The 19,826-nt window shown below is 41.7% G+C and overlaps 1 protein-coding gene across 1 annotated transcript; it reads right to left on the reverse strand.

The window, feature by feature from the left end:
- Positions 1–955: 955 nt before the first annotated feature.
- Positions 956–19,152, reverse strand: mpzl1l (myelin protein zero-like 1 like). The gene is made up of 6 exons (XM_035625541.2): positions 18,997–19,152; positions 16,188–16,369; positions 13,469–13,679; positions 10,826–10,949; positions 7,634–7,739; positions 956–6,271 (listed from the first exon to the last, which is right to left on the reverse strand). The coding sequence occupies exons 1-6, from the start codon at positions 19,067–19,069 to the stop codon at positions 6,176–6,178; spliced, it is 792 nt and encodes a 263-aa protein (XP_035481434.2). The 5' UTR covers positions 19,070–19,152; the 3' UTR covers positions 956–6,175.
- Between the last annotated feature and the right edge of the window lie 674 nt (positions 19,153–19,826).

Here is a 19,826-nt window from a genome sequence, read left to right on the forward strand (position 1 = left end):
CATCACTGAGCTCGTGTGGAGACGAGCAGTGTTTTTAAAAAAAACTGTATTTTATATATTTTTTTTCAGGATTCCCCTGAGGGAGGCTGGAGGAGGACAGTGACGAGCGCGGACCAACTCTGCCTCCTGCTGCTCATCTACAGACGATGCAGCTTTTATTTATTTATTTATCATTTCATTTCACATTTCACCTGAGGAGATCTGAGGTACTGCACTTGACACTGTTACTCTTCTACATGTGAGAGGGAATAACTGCACTTTTTACGCCCTCAGCGTTAATATATTTCACATATTGAATTTTTGCAAACATTGCATATGAAGATTTAATTATATTTAATGCTCCGACTTTTCAAAATGAGCAGAACTGAAGTAATTAGTCAGTTGATAGGAATCAAAATATTAAAATACTGAATATTCAACTGGTTCGAGTTGCTTTTTCTTCTAATGATTTAGTTGATTTCAACTTTTAATGATTTTCAGATGTGTTATTGTTTCACTTTGGACTCTGTGGTTGTCACGGACAATTTTTTTCATTCAATCAACCAAGAAAACAACCAGCAGATTAATCCATAATGAAAACAATTATTAGTTTCAGTTCTGTAGTAAGTATCAAAATGAGCTTCACTTCAACCAACAAATGATAAAATGTTGCGCATGAAACCATCAGTAACAATAATAATCCAATGATTGAGAGTTTTCTCAAAAAACTGTATGTACATTTTTTTAATATTTGTGTTTTAAAAGATTCTATAAAACCTTTTATATAAGTTTGAGTTAAAGTTTCTTTTAACATTGTTGCATCTGGACTTTTTAACTTTATTAATTTTTTTAAACAGAGACTATTTGTGGATTTGGATGATTATATGACTGAGAAAAATCTAACTATGCCTAAAGCATTAAATCTTAACAGTTTACAGTTCGGTGAGGACAATACAAATCAGAGCAAACACATTGGTGATTGGCCAGGAATAGGTTTTATATAAAATTTGAACAGTGGATACTGAGGCGATATTGTGTATAAAAAATACATACAAAATAAAAGGAAAATAAATGAATCTAATCTTTTTCTATTTTGAGCAGATGTTCAAGTTAGCTGATGAAATGTATAAGGCACTAAATGTACAACATTCCAGTTTTGAAGGACGTTAAACAAACAAGGAGGCCGAGGTCGTTCAGAGATGAACGGAAAGAAAAAAAAACAAAAAAAAACAAGAATATCACAGGGCATTTTGTTGTCTCCGATACGCAAGACATAGTGCAGGTTTTTACAACATAACATACCAAACAATTCTCACATAACACAACTATTTACCATCGAAAAGCACGCCGAGAGCGCGCGTTAAGACTCGTCGCGAGCGGAGTGAGTGAACGTCGCAGCGCGTTTTCACCCCAGTCGCCAAAACGTTTGGCGCGCGAGCTCGGGTCCAAAACCGGAAAATCGTTCATAACTTATAGTTTACACATCACAATTTCTACAACAGCATTAAACGAGTCACCGGACGGGAGAAAAGTGACCAGCAGTGAAAAGGTTTTTCGGTATCATACAGGATGGGTTTGTCTTTTTGGTGAGCACGTGGAAAAATACATGCCGACAAAGGAGAGAACAAACAGGAAGTGACAGAAAAGACTCGGACGTCTAAAGAAAAGACGCGCCTGGGAGACGAGTGCACGGCGTCCGCACGACTGCGTCGAAATGCCCCGGATTAAGATTTTCTTCAGTCAGAAGGTAGAAGGTTTATAAATGTAAGTGTTCAGGGTAGATAAGTTTTATTAAGCCGCGATGGAGAGACAGTTTGAAAGAAGTTAGAGCTTAAATTCACGGTAATAATGACTTGATTATATGTGTAGACCAGAGTGTAAAATGGAAAATGAGAGGAAAACGGTGATGGGCTGTACAATCATGTCAGTCATTTATAAAAAATGAGTGAAAAAGATTTTCCACATTTCACCAACACAATGTGGCAGGAACAAACATTCCTCAGTCTCCGACAGACGAATCACAATGACTCTGATTTTAGCGCCACCTACAGCAAATTCTAAGAAAATGTAAAGGCGTTTTATAGTTTGTGTTTATTAATGTGGAGTGTTTGAATTTATAAATTATTTTATTTAGTGTTCATATAGTGATAATAAATTCAAAACTTCCACAACCAAAACTTCCATTGAATGAGGACGCCCCCCCCAAAACAAACAACAGCGCTCCCGTCACTCAACCGTTCGTTGACATTATAGCCAACTCATCATGCTAACATGCTACATGCTAGCATGATATGTAAAGACACTCAATGTAAATACAAGTGTCGCGTATTATACAGACACTACGCAGCCGATGGAGATCTTGTTTTTGCTAACTTCTTCTCACTGAGTGCAGTTCAGGGCGTGGCCTGTAACTCTGTGATATCACTGGTGGGCGTGGTTACGGGGGCAACATTTGTGACCACGCCCCAAAACACGTTCAGGCTTCCTCTTGCAAAACATTTCAATGCGCGTACAGGAAAAAAACGTCCGATATTCCGTCGCAGGGAGTTTCTGTCTCATGTGTTCAGCCGCAGTCCGATAAACAGCCTAAATTAGCTTATTTTGTTGTTATGGTTCAACGACCGGCCGAATGAATCGTGTTACGACTGGACCTTATTTTGATGTACCTGGTAGCATGTTGACATGTCCGTATTGGAAGAATTCCAAGTAACTCGCACTCGGAACAACAAGTCGGCGGCTTGTTGCGCTTTAGAATTATACGACGTGAACGCCAGCGTGTTAACATCACATATTAGGCACGTTAAAGCTGCATGGTAGTGTTAACACACGGTGAAAAACGTCACAGAAAATATAAGTTTGCATCATCTAGAGATGTTCCGATCTGATGCCAACGTCTTTAAAGTAGTTCCAACCAAATAAAACGGCACAATCCAGCGTGACATATCGCCAAATTGCTGAAAGTTGCCGCTAGCTTTCGCTAATGCTACGCTAACGCTACGCTACCGGACATCACTTCTTCTTCGCTGCTCTTTAAACCGTGTCGGCACAGAGCAACTGTTAATTTGGAGCGAAGTTAAGTCCAGGTGTTGGTATCAGGGAGAGAAATAAAATGATCGGAACATCGCTAGCATCATCTATCAACTTGTTTACACAAAGTGCTAATTATTTGTTTTAATTTTATTGAGTGTTTTTCTTAGACATTTCTGTCATGTGGTTGATGATAAAGTTCATTTCTATCCACAGATTGTTCATTGAGGTGCGTTACAAGCCCCACAGCTACTGTGGCCACAAGCGTTTAGTGTTGTCAGGTCTTTCATAAACCCGCTAAATACACATTTACCTACATTATCACCGACGTTCACAACTGTACAATCGATTTCAGCACAAGGGGGCGACACGTCCTCTACCACGGCTTTGTTGGTTTTGATATGAATAAATGTCACATTAAGTAGTGGTTATTTTACACACATATATATATATATATATATATATATATTGTTGACTGAAGAAAGTTTTAATTCAAGCGGTTTCGACTCGACGCTTCCTGCAGGCGCTGCGTACACGTTTGCGAGCGTCCGTCCACGAATAATTAAGACTAGAGATAGAAAAACATTTAAGCATGCCGCCAACTTTCTAGACATCTACAGACCCCCCCCCCCCCCCAGGAAAAGACTTGCACAGCCACACCGCACTGGAATGAGTTACAGTAAACAGCACAATCTATCTTACTATCTTACACGAGCAAGAAATATATACAAATACTGGTCAGCGAGGAAGTTTACTGCATTCGGAATGAGGAGCTGAAAGCTGAAGGCAATTTCCACTGGATGCGACACGAATATTCTCGGAAAACAAAACAAAACAGAATGACGACAAAAACTTTGGCTTTTAAATGCTTCAACACAAAAAGGAAAATAAAATTTGGAATGCATTTTAAAGCTTCAAAGCACGAGAAGAGAACTGACCTAATATTACTGTTGACATCAGATATTTGGCCCATTAGTTTTGCAAAAAATAAAGAGCTTTACATAATATGTAGATGGAAAAAAGGAGACAACGGATATTCGCATAGTAATGATTGTTCTGTTAGTACATTGCATGCAAACAGTGTATTTAGCATTTTGGTTTTTTTTTTTTAGTCCAACAAAATAAGAGCTCCCATGTTTTCATAGGAGGATTAATTTCCCCTCAGTTCAACATTTTGTTTTACTACGCTGGGAAACTAAACTGCCCATGTTATCACGACTAGCATTAAATACTTTTTTATCTTAATCTTATCTTCAAAATCACACTTGTAACCAGGCAGAACATTTACATTTTTTTTGTTGTTGCTGGGCCAATGTGTTCATCTGCACAAGATTTGTTTCACAAAACGTTCAACTGAGGTAAAAATCAAAAAGGAGGCAGTGGCTTAAAAAAAGAAAAAAAAAAGTACCATGGCAACACGCCACAACTTTACAGGAACACTGAGGCATTCACAGTCACACAAAGTCGGACGGCTTCTTCTTCTTCTGCTGCTTCCTACGACGAGATGACGAGTACCGAGCTGCAGCCGGTGGATGTTATTATTACAACTGCATGCAAACGTGAATGTGAGCGTTGCCCCCTTTTCAAAATAAAATCAATACATTAGTGATTCAACGCGGCGGCTTCGGCTCAGTGTTTGCACTAGCTGGAGTTTCTAACACACACACACCTGCAACGGAGGTGACGGAGGTGCGATGGTTTAATATGTTGTAGACGACTGTATCGTATCACAAATAAAAAAAGATTGGATTTTCTTCGCGTCTCCTCTGCCTTTTTTTCCGTTAGAATAAAACAAATTGCTGGGTTTTCTCCATGGATAAAACCATTGGACGAGATTCTTTCATATTTACAAGAGGAGCACAACGTTTGTAACAGACTTCGCTTTACATCTATGACACTGACGTGCAAACTTGGTATTTTGTAACAGAATTTTTTTTCATTCACTTTTGTTCATATTTAGGTTTTGTGACAAAAAGCTTTAGCGAGTTGACGCGAAGATCCCATTCACGTTGGTGTGAACGCAGCATTGGAATTGATTTTCTTTCCCCCCAGAGACTTTTGTTCGTCTTTGTTAAAGATGACGACATTTGTTCAGTTCATGACCACACCCGCTTGCCGTACGGCCGTCCTCGTCCAAAGTATATTAGTCGGGGGCAAATGCGTGAAGCATCATAAAGCCAGTTCACATTGCGACAGGATACTGTACATTACGTTAGTAGTGTTTTTTCCCGCTCCCATTTCATTTGAATGGTGCTTCAAAGGAAACGGCAGTTTTTGCACTAAAAAAACCCAAACTGTAGTATTGTTTAGGATTGGTGTTGATTTTGTAAAAGACTGACAAACGGTTGTGAAAAATGAAGAACACCCAATACAAAATTATTGACTTTTTTCCAACAAATTTCACCTTGTTGATTCAGCGCCCGATGATAAAGCGGATATAGGCAAATAAACGAGTTTTTCAACAACATTTTCATAATTTAAGGCCAGATCTGAATCCCATTGACATATTTTGATGCAAGAAGGGGCATCTGACATGTTGCAACTGAAGGCATCTTCCATGAATAAAAACACACAAAGTTATTTCTGTAAGAGGGATCAGAACGAGCATCTGAGGCCAAGTGAGGATCATAACACCGATTCATATTTGTTATGCAAATTATTTAAAATATATAAAGTACATCACCTTCATAGGCGCTGAATCAAAGAGGAAAAAATGTTTACTCTTTCCTATATGAAGAGAAAAATCATATATTTCCGTGGGATGTTCAGATTTTTTTCCACACGACTGTTGCCGTGACGCTTGAAGCTCAAACTGGTGTTCAGCTGGTGCAACAGTCTGCGGAACTTGTTTCTTCTTTTTAGGCACGAAGATTAAAAAACAACATACGGAACGACTCCTGTTAAGTTTCACTTTGATCCCTGTGTCGGAGAACAATTTCCAGGCTGATGTGACGGAGTGTTTTTTTGAGACATTATTATACCATGTAACAGCTTCATGCTTTCAGTGGAAAAGTGATTAAAAAATAATAAAAAATGTAAAAAAAACTGCACCGATGATGTCCCTGTTGAAATATTCCCACCCTTCCCAAGAGCAGCTGATAGAGAGGTCTGATACTTTACTGTTAATCTTTTTTTTCTTATTTTTTCTGTTTTGGTCCCCAGTTCCTCTTCAGTTTTTACGGATGTCGGCGTAAACCACTGGCTCCATCTTATGGAACGAGTTTTTGCTGCCCGAGTGATCCAGCTGGGCGTATATCACCGGGCCCTGGAACACAACCAGAGACAGAACAGGACACATATACTCAGATGAATCAGAACAACAAGAGAAACATCATATATTTATATGAAAAGGACCTTGTTGTTTTTTTACACGCATTGTTACAGGTTTGCAGTTAAATTATGAAAAGTTTATAATTAGAGATTTGGTCAGATTCTTTTTTCCTTCGTTTTTGGCAAAAGAAAACTTCTCATTCACACAGGTGATTGTGTGAAGTTCAGATGAAACAATTAGTTTGTTAATCAATTAGTTTATCTACAGAACATAGGGACATTTTTTATTCTTTAACCATCGTGTACTTACAGTATATCAGGTATCAAGAGTCTGATTGGATCCGAAACATTAGAGAACGGGTGCTAGTGTGAAATTAGATTTTGTTCATTTTTATGGTACTTTCATATCTTTTTCTGTTTTTTTTCCTTTTGTTTCAACTACAGCCTGACCGATGGGCCGATGACTATAAGACAAATGTTTTAAATCTGTCCATGATTCCTAACATGGGTTTGCGTTTGCAAACCTGCATGCCAAAGACATGTAATTGAGGCTTGATATTTTAGTTTGACCATAAACTTTATGATAAATAAGTATAAATATAAAGAAAACACAAATATACAGAACTCGATTTAAGAAAACAAACGTAATTAAACTTTACGTAAAATGTAAACATGAATGCACATAGTTTAGTCTATGCAATCTAAGATTTCATATCAGTTAACATAAGCGCTGATAACCATATGTCTGTGAAAGGCTCTAATTTTAAAAAGTTTGTGCTGCTTTGTTTTTCTTAGAAATAGCACCTTGTGATGAATATGAAAAATGCAACAAAAACAAACTCTATAACTTAAATTAAAGCCCCAGTGAGTAATTTTTGTAATTTTCTGGCGGCATCTGGTGGTAAAGATGCAAACTACAACAAACTGAGAGCCCGACAGGGGACACTTTATGGCGGTGCACCACTAATACCGTTTCTGGCAGCGTCTGAAAATTCAACGCAAAAGTGGCGTATTCTGGAGCGATTGTGCAACAACCGTATTCAACACCACGTAGAAACATGGAGACTCACACGGTCGGGTCCACCTCTTGTCACTATATTTAACTCATTCAGAGTTGATTATACATATATGAACACATATGTGAATACTCAATTTCTGTGAATAAGTTCTTATGATTAGTACACACTGTGGCTTTAAGTTCTTATATAGTTCTGAACTAAATGCCTTTCATCACATCGTATGAGCGTTAAAGGAGCACGTTTCAGGCTCGTGCGGACAAAAACACGGGACACTTGAATTCAACGCCTCTGGCGGCGGCGGCGGCGGCCGCTGGACTTGGCGCCGCCCCGGCTCGTACCTGTAGTGGACCCAGGGGGATGGTGCTCTTGCAGCCCTCCAGGCCGGACTCCGCCTTCTTTCGTGGCTGCAGAGCCTGAGAGCTCATGCTTTCCAAGGACGTACATCTAGTTTAGGGGTTTAGGTGTCGGAGCGTTTCATTTGGTGCACAGTCAACACAAGACAGAAAAAAAGAAAGACAAGACAGAAATAATAAAAGAGAGACAATGAGGGATGAGCACATGAAACACTGGATGTAAACAAAGTGTATGAGCAGCGTGAGAGGGCGAGAGGAGCACTGATGATGGGATTTACAGTCAAGTGATGATGTCTCGGTCTCAAATCACAACGTGGAGCTAATGTAGATTCTCAGATTGAGGCTCAGATCAGCGAGAAAAATTTGATTTACCTACATTTATGCATAATTTGTTTAAGAATTTGAGTAAACACCGACTTAACATTTCAAACTCTTTTTAAAACATTTCTTTTGCACATTCTCTGAACAGAACTTTTTTATCTCACTTAATTTGGAAACTGCTGCTTCTGAGTTTGTCTTTTGTTTTTGTTTTTATTTATTGCTCTGATATATGTAAGGGGAGGAAGCCATTGTACAGTTTGTTTCACTCATTGCTAAGTTCCCGTGTTTATCTTTTCCCTTGTACTCCCAGTTCTTGCTCTTTAATTTGCTTCATATTTCCCCTTACTTTTTACTATGTTTGTTATGCACCAAATCACCGAAACAAATCAATTGTACAGTATGTGGGAACCTACTTGGCGATAAAAGTCAAATCAGTGACTCATTCTTGTCCGTACTCGATACATAACTCAAACATTTACAGTGTGGCTTGTGTGGAACAAGGTTAACTGGAGTCAGGAGTAGAGCTGCAACAGTTAATCGTTTAGTAATTGATTACTAAATGAATCGCCAACTTTTTTTGTAATCGAATAAATCGTTTTTTATTAAAGTCAAACTTCACTGATTTCAGCTTCTGACATGTGAACAATGTCTGGTTTCTTTGCTCCTCTGTGACAGTGAACTGAATATCTTTGGTGTGTGGACAAAACAAAACATCATCTCTGGGGTTTGGGAAACCTATTTAACCATTTCATGGACCAAACAACTAATCGATTAATCGAGAATTAATCCACAGATCATTCGATAATCGAAACAATCGTTAGTGGCAGCCATAAAACCAAATCAGTAAAATCAAACCTCACTTATGATGGAGAACCTTTGATTTGCTGGGTTAAAGATTAAAGAGTTTAGATATTCATCGGTCCACAGTGGAGACGATGTGTGAATGATGAATGAGGAAAGCTGACGTGCTAAAGTTCAGTACAGATTCTTCCGTCCCTCCATTAAATTATTCAGTCCACAGATTTGATACACTTATTTTTTTTTTTAAAAGCAGGTCATCATCGGTGCACCTCGAGCAAAGACACTTCACATCAGAATGTACAGTTACAGGAAGTCTACGTGAGAAACTCAACTCCGGCTACATGATCTTAAAACTGATCCGAGGCCTGTTTGTGTCATTTCAACGAGACGGAACCGTGTCAACAAAACACCTCGACGCGTCTCTGTTGACTAAACATGATTCAACAGCAGCAACAGCAAAAAAAAGAAAAGAAAAAAGAGAGCTGGTGAAGGTCTATTCGTTCGACAGGAACTGATGAGGAAGTCAAGCGTTTAGTTTTGTGTTGTGTTAGTGGTAAAAGAAGATGGCGGACGATGAGGAGACGCCGCCGCCGCCGACATGCTGATGAGGAGTTAGTGGTGTTAACACAGTGTGATGATGATGGAGGAGACGTGACTGGCACCAGAGCAAACATCATCCAACCTCTTCCTCTCTACGGCGTCTCTCGTGTTAACGCGTGGTCCTCTCAACGGGACGAACCAACGACTGTGCGCAAAGATGGACGACGCGTCTCCCGCCTCCTCCCGTTGAACAAACATGAAGCTAAAACATCCCGGATACACGCGCCGCCATCTTGGAGAGTCCGTGCAGTAGTAGATCGTGGATTAGCACTGAGACAGTTAATCCATTGGAATCGATTACAAAATTAATCGGCAGCTATTTTGATAATCAGAATCGGTTCAAGTAGTTTTTAAAAAATTCTCTGATTTACGCTTCTTGAATGTTAATATTTTCAGGTTTCTCTGCTCCTTTGGTGTGTGGACAAAACAAAACATCATGTTGGGGTTTTGGGAAACACAATCAACTTTTTTCACCATTGTATGGACCAAACAACTAATCGATTAATCTAGAAAATAATTTATATATTAATCTATGATTAAAATAATTGTTAGTTGCAGAGTTACCGCGGATCGCCAGTCAGTCTCTCGGGTGTCAATCATTATGTTTCATTCAGTTTCTATGGCATCAAATAACAAAATAAAATTTATTGGAAAAAACTTACACCTGATCCTAAATCAGTGTGAAAAGAACTACTTGAAATAACAGACACCCTCTTAAAAGAAAAATGTTTTTAACGTGTAATTTGACTTTTTAAGTTTGGTCCATGTCCCATCTGCTAGCATGGAGGAGGCGGGGCTTTGAGACATATACTGCAGCCAGCCACCAGGGGGCGATGCAGATGATTTGGCTTCACATTTGCGGGGGGCCGCCGCGTCGTCCATCTTTTACACACAGTCTCTGCGATGAGTGGCTGGAGCATGTGAGGTCGGCGTCCAACAGGCAAGTGTTCAGCGCATACGCATCGAAAACTGAGTTTCTGACAATGTCGTTAACCAACATGTTAATAATTAGTAATAACATCAGCTCGTCAGAACACGGAGAGAGAGAGAGAACCCTGCTCCCATGCAGAAAGAGTTAGCGAAGCGTTACGGCTTGATGATTAAATCTCTAGTTAACAGCAAAGTTCTCTCATGTGGCCTCCTCGTCCCCCTTCTGGTTAAAAGCTGCTTTCAGACGTGTACCGCGGAAAAATGTTTTCGGAAAAACTGGCTCCAGACAATTCAGAAAATTTTCCAGAGCGACATTTGTCGTTCTCACGTACAGCGCCTCTGGAAAAGTTCAGGGAAAATGTCCGGACGTCAGTACGAGTCTGAAAGCGAGTTCTGTTTTTTTGTTCCTCATCTTGCTGCAGCAGCTAAATAACTTTTAAAACCACCAACCGGACGAGTCAGTGTGTGTGCCGTTTTGTGGCACGGTCAAAAAATAACACATCTCATTAGTAAGTCATCACTCACCCTTCATATTCGTGGCGTTTGTGACGCAGCCTCATGACGACGCAGGCGCTGACGGCGATGAGGACGAGCAGAGCTAGCGCCGCACAGACTCCTCCGACTATAAGCATCATCTTGCTTCCAGATTCTGGACACGGACAAACACAAACAAAGTACAAAAAGTATTTTAATCTCTCACACCGATACTTCATGTATTCAAAACCATCTCGAGTCTACGTTGGTTGTGTTCAACTGGACTATCTCACTCGACAGTCGTAGATTCCTTTGGTTCCGAAATATCTGACAAATCATTTTCTAAATCTCAAGTACAAAACTGAGAGAAACACCCAAAAGATCCCTGAGGGAGCAACAAGAATTTACAAATCTTATGTTATATTACATAATTTTAAATCATATTATATCATATCATGTTATATTATATTATATTTTATCTAGGGGTGCACTGAATGTTATTTAACCGAAAATAAGTAACTTTTAATATAATAATAATTATATTTTTTGGGGGGGGGGCGTATTGTTTTACTAATTCATTAATTTTAAGTTATATTGTGCTTTGTTGGTATAATGTCTGCTGGAATGTAAAAAAAGATTATTCTCTGTTAAGTAAATATTCAAAAATTGTACTTTTGTAATTCATTATTTCAGTTATCAACAGTTATTAATCTTTATACGCATCCATCACACTTCATGCAACGCGATTATATCCCGACTAATTTTCTTTTCTTTTTCTTTGAAAGTTTATTTCTACCGTATTTAAAAATAATAATAATTAAAAAAAATACTCAAATTATTAAAATTGTCATTCAAAATCCCAATTCTTTTTTTTAATGATAGTATAGAAATGAGATACTGGATGAAAGCCAGATCAGCATCTTTTCATCCTGTCTCTCAATGTTGTATAAATAAAGTATAATAAATAATAACGCCAACAGGTAAAACTTTGGGTTGACGGTCAAGTGGGAGGCGTCGTCGCTGGGAGTGTCGCGGAGACCTGGCCGCCCGCCAGGAAAGAAAAAAGGGCCGTGTGTGTTTTGGAAAAGTACCAAGGAAGTTCTTTGCGAGATAAAAAGAAAATGAAAGAAGTAGACAAACATATTCTGACAAACACACAGATGAGATCTCGACACAGAGTCCCACCTGGAGGGCAAAGCCACAAACTGATGACACGTGACGATAACAAGCCGCCACACGCACTCGTGGTCTTCGCACGACTGAGAACATATCACAGGAATGTTCGTGTGCGACGGCTGCGAGTTGGCTTTTTTAAATATCTACATCAGGTCTCACGGTGCTGTAACGCCGTCGGGTGATCAACTTGTCATCGGCTGTGACGCACATGGCGACTGTCGACTGTTGGTTAAGACGACGGCGTTTAGCCTCGGCTCAAAATCGTGTCGTTTGGATCATTGCAGATTCAATTCAAAGCTTTCAATCAAACTATTTGGAAGATCTTACAGGAGACACATTCTGCTCACGTTCAGGTTCATGTTTTTGATCTGGGTTATTGCTTGAAAAGGTTCACATGCTCTAATGTTCAGCGAACACATCAGTTTCCTGCAGCTCCTCTTTCACAACACTTGGTTTTAGCTCCTGTCTCTTTAAGGCCCCGCCCTCCCGAGGAAGCCCAGTCTGCTCCGTTCCGATTGGGCCAGCTGGCTCCACTCTGTCGCGATTGGCCGACCGCTTCCGGCGCGCGTAGGAAGTTCTCGAGGTTTCGCCTGAGGCCGACGCCACGATGAGAGTGATGTCGTCCATCGGTTCACATCGTCACGTCTCCTGGAGTTCTAAAGATGGCGGAAAAACGTCGCAACATCTCGTGTGTTTTCTTTGATTATGCACTTTTAAATCTTTGAAATGCTGCTTTTAACTTCGTTGCGTTGACGTTGCAAGTGAACATCTTCTTCTTGTAACCTATCAAAATGAAGAACATGTTGTTTTTTTTAAATATGAACATTCACTACATCTTTATAACGTCAACGTGATTTTCCTCTCTTCTTTCCCTTTCCCAGCCACAGTCTCTAATATCTGCTACTGTCAGAGAACAGAGAGAACTCCGGAGCACTAGGGGCACCTACGACGCCGGTTGCCAACCTCCATTAAAAACAAAGAAGAAGAAAGGAACGGAAATACGCATCTACTGTGCAACCACCCACGTTGCGGTCTCTTTATCGCGTTGCGGCTGCGACGGCAGCTCTGGTTCTCTCGCTCTTCTTTTACCCCGCTCTGTTGCAGACTCGCCGCTAGACGCGCTTTTATGTACGTCCGCAACATGGTGATGTCACCGTGTTACAGGAGTATCGCCCCCGGACGGCCGACGAGGCGTTTCAGGAGCGTAGTGGGGGCAGAGAGTTTTCTGTCGGGGAGAGGAACTCCCTTAAGGCTTTTTACTTTGTAGAACTTTTACATTCACAAAAAAAACTCTAACACACAAGAAGAAAAGGAAAAACTGAAGAAAGCCAAACGTGTCTCCTTTAATCTTTACACACCCGACGGTTTAGAGATGATTAAGCCGAGGTTCAGAGAAGGTTTAAAAGATAATCCTGCCGGGTTTTCATTAATCCTAAATGGTACAATCCGCCAACCGAGTCTAACACGGAGCCTCTTTCAGTCACTGGAAGCACATTTGAAAGCACCGGTCACTCTGACCTCTCAGCACCACCCGCAGCTCGGTGCGGGCCGGCGTCCCCGTCACGTCCGGCGGGTTCTTCACGTCGCAGAAGAACGTGCCGTTGTCGCTGAACTGTGCCGGACTCAGCTGCAGCGACACGTCCCGCTTGTTGATGTCGCCGATGAACCGCACTCGCTCCTTGAACTCGTCCTGTCCCGGGAATCCCATCCCGTTTGAGAAGTAGAAAATCTACGAGAGGAGGAAATGGAGGATTTATTACATCATCATAACTGCAATGATGATAGACATGAAAGTCTCCAATCAAAAAAGTTTTGGCAATTAGCATCCGCGAGAGGACGGCAGGTGTGAAAAAACTTTTTATTGGGTAATCAATGATAAACAAAATTTTTGGCATAGCAGATTATTTTTCTATTCTTTAAAATGTGACTGGGAGGGTTCTTTAACATTTAAACAAAACCAATGAAAATACTAATTTCAGTGTGTCACAGTCTAAATGAGCAGGTTTTGGTTTTGTGGATTTTTATGTTTTACGTTAATAATCAGATTAAAAATCCTTGATTTTGATTCACGTGTCCCAGTGAGACTGACTCTGAAGTAGCTTCTGTACAAGAACCTCGACCATCAATAAGCTTAACAAAGTGAAAAAAAGGCCTAAAGCTGCATGACACAATACCGTATGTACAGTACACAGCTTTACATGATATGAGTTGTTAATAACCAGGACGTGGAGCAGCAACACATCCATCGACTGTTCCGTGTTTTCCTGGTTCTTCCCTAACGTCTGTGTTGAACCGTACCCAAATGTTCCCTCGCTCCAAAAACAACAGCTGTTATTAATAAAAGTGACAAAATCAAGAAGTCAAGAAAAAGCCAGATAGAATAAGATGTAATAGCTATAAAATAAAAGCTCCTTATCCTGCCGCCATCTTTCCCCCGTCGCTTACACCGAGCAGAGTCGCAGATAAAAGCAGAAAACTAAATCTGACTATTGTGGATTTTTCTTTGACCTGGTTCAGCACAGCGTGTTCACACGCACGCACGCACGCACGCACGCAAATGCTGGAATTTCCAGGTCGCAGCCCGAACAACAAAACAAAAACCTGCATCGCAGCCAACATCTGGTTCAGGAGCGAGAGGGGACGCCGCCCGGCTGACGGCATCATTTCTTCATGTTGTTTGACAAAAACAAGAAAACAAAAAATCAACAGGAAGATACGGATGAAATGGCCGCAGACGCCATTTAAAAATCACAAGAGACAAAAAATCGTAACTTCGCCGCCGCGTTCAATTGTAGCTCGGAATTCGTGGAATCAGCGAACTCCGGGTCGGAAGTTGCAGCTGGAAATCAATTTGTCCTCCTCCTTGTATTTTTCTGTCTATTTTCAGGCGGCCTCAACCGAAACAGAAGATGTGTTTCTTCTTTTTGAACTTTGGAAAGTTAAATGCAGATTACGCGACTTTTTCTGTCAGCTGGTTTGGAGCGAATGAACTCGAGCAGTTTGGTCAGAACGCGGCGGTAGAGGCCACGTAGGACGACCGTAACACGGCTGCGGTAGAACAGAAGAAGAAGAAGAAGAAGAAGAAGAAGAAGAAGAAGAAGAAGAAGTCGCAAACCAAAAACACGCCGCGGCGGCAGCGAGGCCGTTAAGACGACGGCTCTGACGCAACCAGAGCTCGGAGGAGTCCGACAGGAAACAGCTGATCAGTCATGTGTTCGCTACGTCAGAACTTATTCCACTAAGTTGTTTCCATCTCATGTTTTGCGCATTAACCGTTTTTCACAACAAAAGAGGCAAAAAGCGACTCAACCTGAGCGAATAAACAAGGTTTTTTCGAAAGACATTCCCTCGCTTCTGATTACCTTCTTTTAAACATAAAAAAAAAATGCGGGTTAATAACAACACTACGCTCACATTAAAATGATCAGAAAGTTATTTTTTACGTCACTGCCACACAGAGTCATTATCATTTCACAAAAATCAACACAGAGGGATGCATCTACAAACTGAGCCGTCTTCGTGTGGACGAACTCCATGTGAAGAATGTGTGTGTGTGACTCTGCCCTGCGGCCACGTCACTCATTATGTTTGCAGGAGTGTGAGAGCAGACAGGTGGCCACGCCCCCCCGCCCCAACTGCACTGATCTGTGAACAAACAAGAGGTGGAGTCCCCCCCCCCCCCCCCCCCCCCCCACACACACACTTCCTGGTTCTCTGCTGAGACTATTTACATTGTGCTGCCGGTGCAACACAATGAAAAATAAATCCTTAGGTGGTCTGAATCTCACAGAGCGCCTATGGTTATTAATATCTTTCAAATGTTGGTGTGAGGCAAATAGAATCATGGTCGTATGGAGGGGAGTATTGATTTTTGTATGTAGTATTGACATCAGCAGCGTCATAATTGATTCTTCCGTCTGCTACAAGAATATGAAAATAAACATGAACACAAAAAAAAAGAAGATAAAATGATGATGCTCAAAGAAAGATGACACACGAAATAAATAGATGAAACCAAACAGGACAAATTCACAAGTAAATAAATGCATAAAAACAACACACGAACAAAAAGGTGTCAGTAACATGAACCAGTGTATATTGAAGCCACGTCGGGACAATGAGCGCGAAGCAGCGGCTGAGGCCTTTCTCTCCGAGTGTCGGTGCAGATAACACAATCGCAGGAAAGCGTCCCGGAGCTGTGGGAAATCTGCGGCGGAGCGGATGCGACGGAACTCACCACGTACGGCGCTTTGAAGAACTGATTGTCGGGCTGACTGGACTGAAAGCTCCAGGTCACCGAGGTGGCGCTGCTGACCACTTGGTTGGACTTGAAGGTGCAGCGCAGGATCTCCGTGGTGCCGTTCTGGACCATCACCTCAGGGTCGGCGTATATGTCGATGGCAGACGAGGGTTTGGCGACTGGAATAAAAAAAAATGTCTCTCTTATATCAGAACGCAAATACATGCAGGTTCCCCGTATTGAAATAGCACAGGGAGCCACGTTGATGGAGGTGTGTATCTCTTAGGACCATAAAATACTAATGCACTGAATCCAGTTTGAGGAGCAGATTAATATTAAAACGACTTGGGGCTTTTTGTTGCAGAATTAAGAGAAGATATTATGTCACTAACTGTAACAAAGGAAGAATCGGGCGACGAACTGGAGCATCGACCTGATGCGTATTTCTAATATGTTTACATAAAGTCAGCAGTTGCATGAAAAGAAAAAAAACCCGAATAAAGTTGTTTGTTAACATTTCTGTTGTTTTTTTTAAATTAAAGTTGAGACACGTCCATCCTGTTTAATTTTCTTCAAATCACAAAAGGTTTTCAATTTATGGAAAGAAGCCCCCAACCCCCAGGAGACTGATGAAATCAATTATGAATGAGAGAGAGATTGTGTTAAGTGACTGCAACAGATGCAACAGCGCAATTATTTAGTGGCGAGCAGCGATGTGGAAGGTTGGGATACAGGAAGTGTTTTTTGAAATAACAATGGACGACAAGAGGAGTCCCGAAACCTGGGAGACCCATTTTTTGGGGTCTAACGTGACATTTAGCAATAAGAGTTGGCCAGTCGTGTAAAAATTAATTTCACAATATGGCACAGAGGGGAAACAGCCTGTCGTCCACTTCCTCCAGTCAGATGTCAACACACCACCAGGCTCCAAAACTTGCTGAGCCTCAATTTCATACTTGTATTATTCAACACTGGGGTCAAGGAGGAAGTTATAATATATATATAAATACATATGAAACTGTTGCTGGTTTTAACATCTAAAAAAAAACCTCGGTCTGGAGCTGATCCTACAAGTCTTAATGTGATCCATTTATATAAATATATATATATATATATATATATATATATATATATATATATAAATATATATATGTATATGTTAATATCTATATTGTAGTTTGGAAAAAAACTTCAGTGTGAGCAGCAGTAACACGAAGTGAAAAGACGAAGCTTAGTGTCAAAATGTCTAAAGTAAATCTGGTTCTTTTAAAACCAAAATACCGATCAAAATCACACACATGCAGTTGTGTTGCCACGAGCGCCGCAACTAACGACTGTTTTCATAGTCGCGCAATCTGTCGACTGTTTCCTCGACTAATCGATCAGTCGTTCGGTTCATACGGTGTCGATCGTACATGATGTTTTGTTTAGTCCACGCAACAAAGATATTCAGTTCACTGTGGCAGAGGAGCAAAGAAACCAGAACATATTCACATGGTTTTTTTTGCCATAAAAACTACTTGAACCGATTAATCGATTATCAGAATAGTTGGCGATTAATTTAGTAGTCGATTAAATGTTGCAGCTCTAGTTGCTACTTTTTATGAGCAGGTGCAGGTAAAGATTATAGCTGCAACAGTTAATCGATTAGTAATCGATCACTAAATGAATCGCCGACCATCCTGATAATCGATCAATCGGTTCAAGTCGTTTTTTCCAAATTCTCTGATTTCATCTTCTCAAATATGAATATGAATATTTTCTTTGCTGCTCTGTGACAGTGAGCCGAATGTCTTTGGTGTGTGTGGACAAAACTAAACATCATGTTGGGAGTTTGACATTGCACGAACATCGACGAACGACTAATCGATTAATCGAGACAATAATCCAAACAGGAAGTGACTGTGAGATCTTCTGGCCCGGGACGCAGGAGGTGGAGCCGCTGACTTCCGGCTCCAGTCGCTGTTGGTTAACGATGAAGGTGAATAATGATGTTGTTTATTACGGTAAAAGAGAAGAAGAAGAAGAAGAAGAAGAAGAAGAAGAAGAAGCGTGAAGGTGATTCGCTGCTGGTCACCGTCAAGTGAAGCGACACGTAGAGACCCGCCCGCCCAGCGACGCCCCATTGGAAAACCTGACATTTCAACACTCTTGTCATCACTGCGGAAGGTGCTTGTGCTAAATCGGCACACTTGCACACATTTCCTGCATCGCTAGGATATAATGTTGAATTCGGCATAGATCCCACACACCCAGCGACGCGTTGTCACAGCTCAATGTGTCAACGTGTACCAGCAGGCGAGGCGCTCCTCCTCCACGGCCCCCCCCCCGGTGGGTCCCGACAGCACCGGGCCGTGAAGGGCGGCAGCCCGGTGCCCCCCGACTCCGTACGCCAGACCCCCTTCAGATTTGAGTCAATTTAACGACTCGCTTCATCAGAAGCTCTTATCTTGTCTGAACGTGTGACCTCGACGCGTGTACAAAGAGAGTTCAGGAGGAGGAGACGAAGAAGAAGAAGAAGAGGAGGTAGAAGAAGAAGAAGAAGAAGAAGAAGAAGAGGAGGAGGAGGAGGAGGAAGATGGTGTCGGTGTTTTGTTTGTAGCTGTTGGAGGTGAACAAAGGATCGCGACCTGTGGATGAGCGTGTGGACACAACACGTTACGCGGTGTTGTTGGCTCGTCTCTCCCCGTCCACGGGATGCTAGCTGCGGCTAACCTGGTGCCTCCTGCTCCTCCTGCTCCTCCACTGAGGCGAAATCAAAGTGTGGGGAGTTGGAGTTCGGCCCCGGCGGCGCGTCAACACTCACCCAGCACAGCGCACAGCGTGAATCCGGCGAGCAACGCGCGCCTGCGGATCGCAGTCGACCGTCTCGGCTCCATCGTGTTGTTGTAAACAGGAGGAGTTGTTCCCCTGCGCCGTCCCGAGTCCGCGTTCTTCTTCGTGGAGCGAGGTGAGCGGCGGCGTCGCGGTTCTGGGGAGCGCCTGCTGCCCCCTGCTGGTTCTTTACAAGCGCAGCGGCAGCAGCCAGAGGTGAGCATAACAGGACGCAGGCCCAGGGGCCTCAAGGGGCCGGGAGGGGGGGGCAAATCAACCTTTTTGGGGGTTTATTTGACTTAAAGGGACAGTTCAGTGATTTTGAAGCGGGGTTGTATGAGTTACTTATGCATAGTTAATATGATTCCTTGTGGAGATTGTGATCGGCGATGTCATTTAACGGAGTTTGGAGGAGAAGTGGAAGTGGCGTGAGTCTCAGTCCCACTGTTGCAGAGGGGACCACGAAAAAAAACCCTATTTTTCTCCACATTTTAAAACGTTACCTAAAAGAAAAATATATCCGTTCAATTGTACGCTGAAGGACGTGTTTTTTCACTGCTTCAGTTTTCCGCCAGACAGCCGTTTAAGTTTGCACTTCTTTTTTAAGCGTACTTGTATCACTGCACCGATTTCTTTTCTAGGTAACGTTTTAAAATGTGTCGAAAAAGACGTTTTTTACAGTGGTCCCCTCTGCAACGGTGGGACTCAGACTCACGCTACTTCCACTTCTCCTCCAAACTCTGTTAAATGACATCACTGATCACCATCTCCATAAGGGAACATATTAACTATGCATAAGTAACTCATACAACCCCGCTTCAA

The sequence above is a fragment of the Scophthalmus maximus genome, chromosome 2 (assembly GCF_022379125.1).
Source record: "Scophthalmus maximus strain ysfricsl-2021 chromosome 2, ASM2237912v1, whole genome shotgun sequence".
Lineage (NCBI taxonomy): Eukaryota > Metazoa > Chordata > Actinopteri > Pleuronectiformes > Scophthalmidae > Scophthalmus > Scophthalmus maximus.